Consider the following 5,357-nt stretch of genomic DNA (forward strand, 5'->3'; position numbering starts at 1 on the left):
AAACCTAATGCTGACTTAGTTAAATATCTCTGTATTTCTTTAACCTCATCTTTAATGTCCAAGATAATTTTCTTTTTTGTATTGATTTCTTGACAACCAAACACACCTTAAAAGGTCACACCCATGACCCAACTCAACCACTCCAATGGACAACCAAGCATAAGTGCATAACCAACCAAAACAAGTTGCAAAAGAAAGGATTAAAAATTTTGGATTAAAGGGGGAGGTGAAGGGTTAAATGCACGGCCAGGTACAGTTCACCAAATTTTTTGAATTTATAGAAAAATCACAAAAGAATCCACTAAGGCAACTAGCTGCGCTAGCTTGTCATGTTCATGTAATTATGTTTAATAATTCCTGAAATTACAAAAAAGCCCCTATTACCAGAATTGTTTAAGACTCTCTACCCTCAAGCCTCAAGCCTCAAGGGGGAAGGAACCTAACCAACCCAGACTGATATAGCCTGATAGGATAGCCAAAAGAAGAGCGGTTTCTTCAAAGGGTATGGATGGTATTTAGAAATCTGGTTTCTGGTTTCTGGTTTCAATTAGGTGGGGAATAACGGGAAAAGCGGTTTTGGGATGGATTCATTGCACTTGGGGGGTGAGGAGGACTGGCTTTAATGTATCTGAAGACGACACCTTAAAAATAAAAGGTGGAGAGAGGAGCGACTAACATCTTCATTCTTCTCTTCTACTTTTTTTTTGCCCTCTTTGTTAGGGTTTCTGCTTCCAAACTCATGATCTTTGAAGGAACTCGATTTCTGTAAATGCATTCGGTTGTTGTTGGATTGTATCAAGTTATCTGTGTCTTGTTCTTGCTTGATTCCATCTTTTTTGCTCTTGATCGAGAGTCTTCTCTTCAAAAGCTGTGCGATTTCGAATCTTTATATCCATGCCTGCTCTCGTCAACTATAGTGGTGAGTTTCGCTTTTCCTTTATATGTATTTCTTTTGTTTCTGCTTGGGTATTGATTTATGCTCCTTGTTTTAGCCGGGAAATTTTTGATAGGGTTTTGGGAGATGTTTGCATGATTGCTTTAATTTATGAGGTTTTCAGATGCCCTGTGTTTGATTTTGGATTTTTTAAACACGGTCTGGTAGTTATTTCCCTCAACGAAAAGCTTAGTTTTCAAGGTATTTTTTTTCCTCCCCCGAAAATTGGTTGGTTAGATTTTCTGCAATCCATAGTCGATTTATGGGTTATGCTTGGTGTGATTATTTCATGGTTTTTATGAGATTTAGTCGAGTTTGTGCTTTTCATTGAAGAGGGGATTTTCTCGATATCTTTTACGGTTTGATGGTTTGGAGTTGAATCTCTTGTCTCTTTTTGTCTTAGAAACTTCCTGTGACACTTGGCTAAATTTCTTTTTCTGATTTGGGTGTTTCAGGTGATGAGGATTTCTACCCTGGGTCTGTATACTCGAATCCCATGGATTCGAGCCTTATGCTTTCTCTTGGCGGTCATATGGATGTCTACTGTCCTCCTAAAAAGAGATCACGTATCAGTGCACCTTTCGTCTTCAGAGGAGATAAGTTTGAACAGAAGAAGCGTCCTTCCATTGATGTTCTTCCCGAGGAGTGCATTTTTGAGATCTTCAGAAGACTGCATGGAGGTCAGGAGAGGAGCGCCTGTGCTGGTGTCTCAAAGAGATGGCTCAGACTTTTGAGCAGTATGCGTAGCACTGAAATCTGTGGCAGCAAAAACACCGAATCCTTGAGTCTTGATGGAGGATTAGTTTCAAGTAACACGGATGATTCCACAAAAGTCGACAAGGAGAGTCCGATCACAGTTTCTATTGAAAATGAGGAGGCTTATCTTGAGAGTGACGGACACCTTACCAGGTGCTTGGAAGGGAAGAAGGCTACAGATATCAGACTGGCTGCTATTGCTGTTGGAACTAGCAGTCGTGGGGGGTTGGGTAAGCTTTTGATCCGAGGAAGCAACAGTTCTCGTGGGGTTACAGACTTTGGTCTTTCGGCAATCGGACGCGGTTGCCCTTCCCTCAGGGTTCTCTCTCTTTGGAATGTGAATTTTATCAGTGACGAAGGCATCTCAGAGATTGCTAATGGGTGCCATATGTTGGAGAAACTGGACTTTTGCCATTGTCCTCAAATATCTGACAAAGCCTTGCTTGCAATTGCAGAGAATTGCCCAAATTTGACTGCCCTCACGATTGATTCTTGCCCTAGTATTGGGAATGAGGGTCTGCAAGCACTTGGCAAACGCTGCCCCAATCTGCAGTCGGTTTCAATTAAAGATTGCCCCCTTGTTGGTGATCAAGGAGTTGCAAGTCTTTTATCTTGTGCTACATATGTCATGACTAAGGTGAAGCTGCAAGGTCTGAGCATAACAGATGTTTCTCTTGCTGTTTTGGGCCACTATGGGAAGGCGGTAACAGATATTGTTCTTACTGGTCTCCAAAACGTCAGTGAGAGGGGCTTTTGGGTCATGGGTAACGCTCATGGTCTGCAAAAGCTCAAGTCCATAACAATTACATCTTGCCGTGGGGTAACAGATCTGGGCCTTGAAGCCCTTGGAAAGGGTTTTCCTAACTTGAAGCTGCTGTGCCTCCGCAAGTGTTCTTTCCTGTCTGACAATGGACTGGTAGCTTTTGCCAAAGCAGCAGTTTCCCTTGAGAGTTTGCAATTGGAGGAATGCAACCGGATCACCCAGTGTGGGGTTATTGGTGCCATCGCAAACTGTGGAGCAAAGTTGAAAGCTCTTAGCCTGGTTAAATGCATGGGAATTAAGGATATTGCTTTGGATTTGCCAATGCTCTCTGCTTGCAATTCTCTTCGATCCTTGGCTATTTGCAGCTGCCCAGGATTTGGTAGCTCAAGCTTGGCTATGGTGGGTAAGTTGTGCCCACAGTTGCAGAATATTGACCTCAGTGGGCTGTGTGGAATAACTGATGCAGGGCTTCTCCCACTCCTTGAGAGCTGTGAAGCTGGTCTTGTGAAACTTAATGTGAGTGGGTGCGTGAACTTGACTGATGCTGTGGTCGAAGCCATTGCCAGGCTTCATGGTGGGAGTCTCCAACTGCTAAATCTTGATGGTTGCAGGAAGATCACCGATGTAAGCTTAGTGGCAATCGCAGAGAACTGCTCATTGCTCCAGGATCTCGATGTCTCCAAATCTGCAATAACAGACTTTGGTATTGCTGCTCTGTCATCTGCACATCAGCTTGACTTGCACATACTTTCTTTGTCCGGCTGTTATAATGTGACAGACAAAAGCATTCCTTTAATTGGAAAATTGGGTCAGAATCTTGTTGGGTTAAACCTCCAGCAGTGCAATTCAATCAGTAGCAGCTCAATCGAGCTACTTGTGGAGCATCTGTGGAGATGTGATATACTTTCCTAAATATGGAGAGGAAGTGAAGGATTGAGGTCTGCTGAACCATGAGTTTGTAGATCTCTGGCGCCTTCTAACCTATAGCAGCAGCAGCAGCAACAGTAGCAGTAACAGAAAAATTCGTAAAGGGTGTCGTCCCCGTTCCAGCGTAGTTTTTTGGCCCAGATGCAGTGGGTCTTGTGATCATCTTACTCAGATACTTGGTTGTTTTCCAGGGACTTTGGCCAATCACTCCTTTTTTGCAGGTACAATAACCTGTTCCTGTTGTTTTGGCTACCAATGGTGGGATGCCTTCTGGCCACAGTTCCCTGTGAATACAGTTACCTGGTTCTGATTTTTAGTTAGGAAGGGTCATGGTTTTTAGCATAGCCTTGTGATAGCCAAGTTGGTTAGCCGGGTGCTAGGCTTCCTTTGCTCTAGTCCATACACGTCAGTTTTCGGGTCTATCCAGGTTGGTTTTACCTGCAACTTTTTAGTGTTCTTGATGGTTGGGTCTCTGTTTTCCGTCAGGTCTGTGGTTCATGGTCGTCTTGTTGTAGTTGCTTTTGGCAGTTCAAACTTTGGTTCCTGAGATTGATGGGGGCTTTGGCAGTGGCAGCCGCTTCTTTTGGTCTGCCATGACGACCTTTGGTCGTTTTTTATACCAAGCCCTAGTTTTACAGGCGTCTGTTATGAACTGTACTTTGCAACTTTTATATGTAATGGAATGAATATTTTCTCCTAATGTGTTTGTGTTTTTTCCCCTTCTTTTCTTTTTCCATGGCAAAGTTTAGTTGATGGATTTTGCTAAAAAGCCGAAACTCCAGAACAATTAAAAGTAGTCCTTATCTGGGTATTCGTTTCAGAATTGTTAGCTCCTGGTTTTGGCTTTAGATCATCCTTCTTGGTATCATCAACTGTGAACGATGAATCTAATGTGAAGGGGTTCCTGCATTTTTTACGACAGCGGAAATTCAAGTTAATAATTCTTAAAGTTGCAGACAGCGTTCCTTGATTTGGGATTTTATATCCATATTATAGATGCAGATCATGCAATTATATCGGAAACTTTCCAGATCGTTTTCCAGGCTTAGAAGAAGCTTTTGATAGTCTTGACGGTCAAAACTATCATCCATGCTTTGTAAAAGTAGTAGTGCGAAGCATTAATTCCCAAAATTTGTAGGTTTTCTAACTTGGTATGTGGCAGATGATATTCAGCTGGCCTTGCCTTTTATTGGTGGGATTGAGAAGGTACAGCTGGGTTTCAAAATCTGTCTAGTTGCGCTGTATTCAAATTATTCTACAAGAACGACCTTCTGGATGATGCTTACGCATTGCTTGACGAATTGTTGACAAGAGTTATTCAAGTTTTATGAAATTGTATTGCAAATTTGCAATCCTAGTATTCCCTTGTGTTCTTGTCAAAGTCCATCAGGCTCTTAAGCTGAACAGTAGGATTGAAAAGATTCCAACTTGCGGATTGCTATACTTAGAATATGGTATTCAAAATGCTTGGTCAGGTCAGAGTGAGATGCCAGAAAATGGTAAGAATAAGTGACGACAGAAGAGAAGGGCTTGTTGGGGGAAAGAAACAGATAAGCAAGTTGGAAAATAATAGATCTGCAAGATCAAGAAACAGTCAAAAAGTAATTTATGACAGTGACATAAGGGGGTTGGAGATAGGGTCAGTGTCTGCTAAAGAACTCTTAATTGAGTAGATTTTGACTCTGCATTTGAATCTCAGCATACTCAGTAATGCCTTTCCCCAGCACCAGGTACATTGCTTTGACTAAGCTCTATCTGGACCTGCATATAGCAAACACAACCCTGAAGCTGATATTCGTTTTCCTGTGGAACATATGAAGCACAATGAATTTAGACTCTGTAGAGGGCTTAAAAGGATAGGCTATCCTTTAGATTTCAATATTTGAAATCCTAATTATCAGTTTCTCTACTGGTTTGGGTGCTCAAAAATGATGTCAGAAGCTGAAATTTTCTACGGAAAATGGAGGCACTTAAGTG

At 42.0% G+C, this 5,357-nt stretch overlaps 1 protein-coding gene across 1 annotated transcript; it reads left to right on the plus strand.

The window, feature by feature from the left end:
• The first annotated feature begins 620 nt into the window (after positions 1 to 620).
• Positions 621 to 4,080, plus strand: EBF1 (EIN3-binding F box protein 1). The gene is made up of 2 exons (XM_089145396.1): positions 621 to 919; positions 1,390 to 4,080. Exons 1-2 carry the CDS (start codon positions 895 to 897, stop codon positions 3,363 to 3,365), a joined length of 2,001 nt encoding a protein of 666 aa, XP_089001522.1. The 5' UTR covers positions 621 to 894; the 3' UTR covers positions 3,366 to 4,080.
• Positions 4,081 to 5,357: the final 1,277 nt, after the last annotated feature.

This window comes from Hakea prostrata, chromosome 2, assembly GCF_041222555.1.
Source record: "Hakea prostrata isolate BN-2017 chromosome 2, UWA_Hpros_2, whole genome shotgun sequence".
NCBI classification, from domain to species: domain Eukaryota; kingdom Viridiplantae; phylum Streptophyta; class Magnoliopsida; order Proteales; family Proteaceae; genus Hakea; species Hakea prostrata.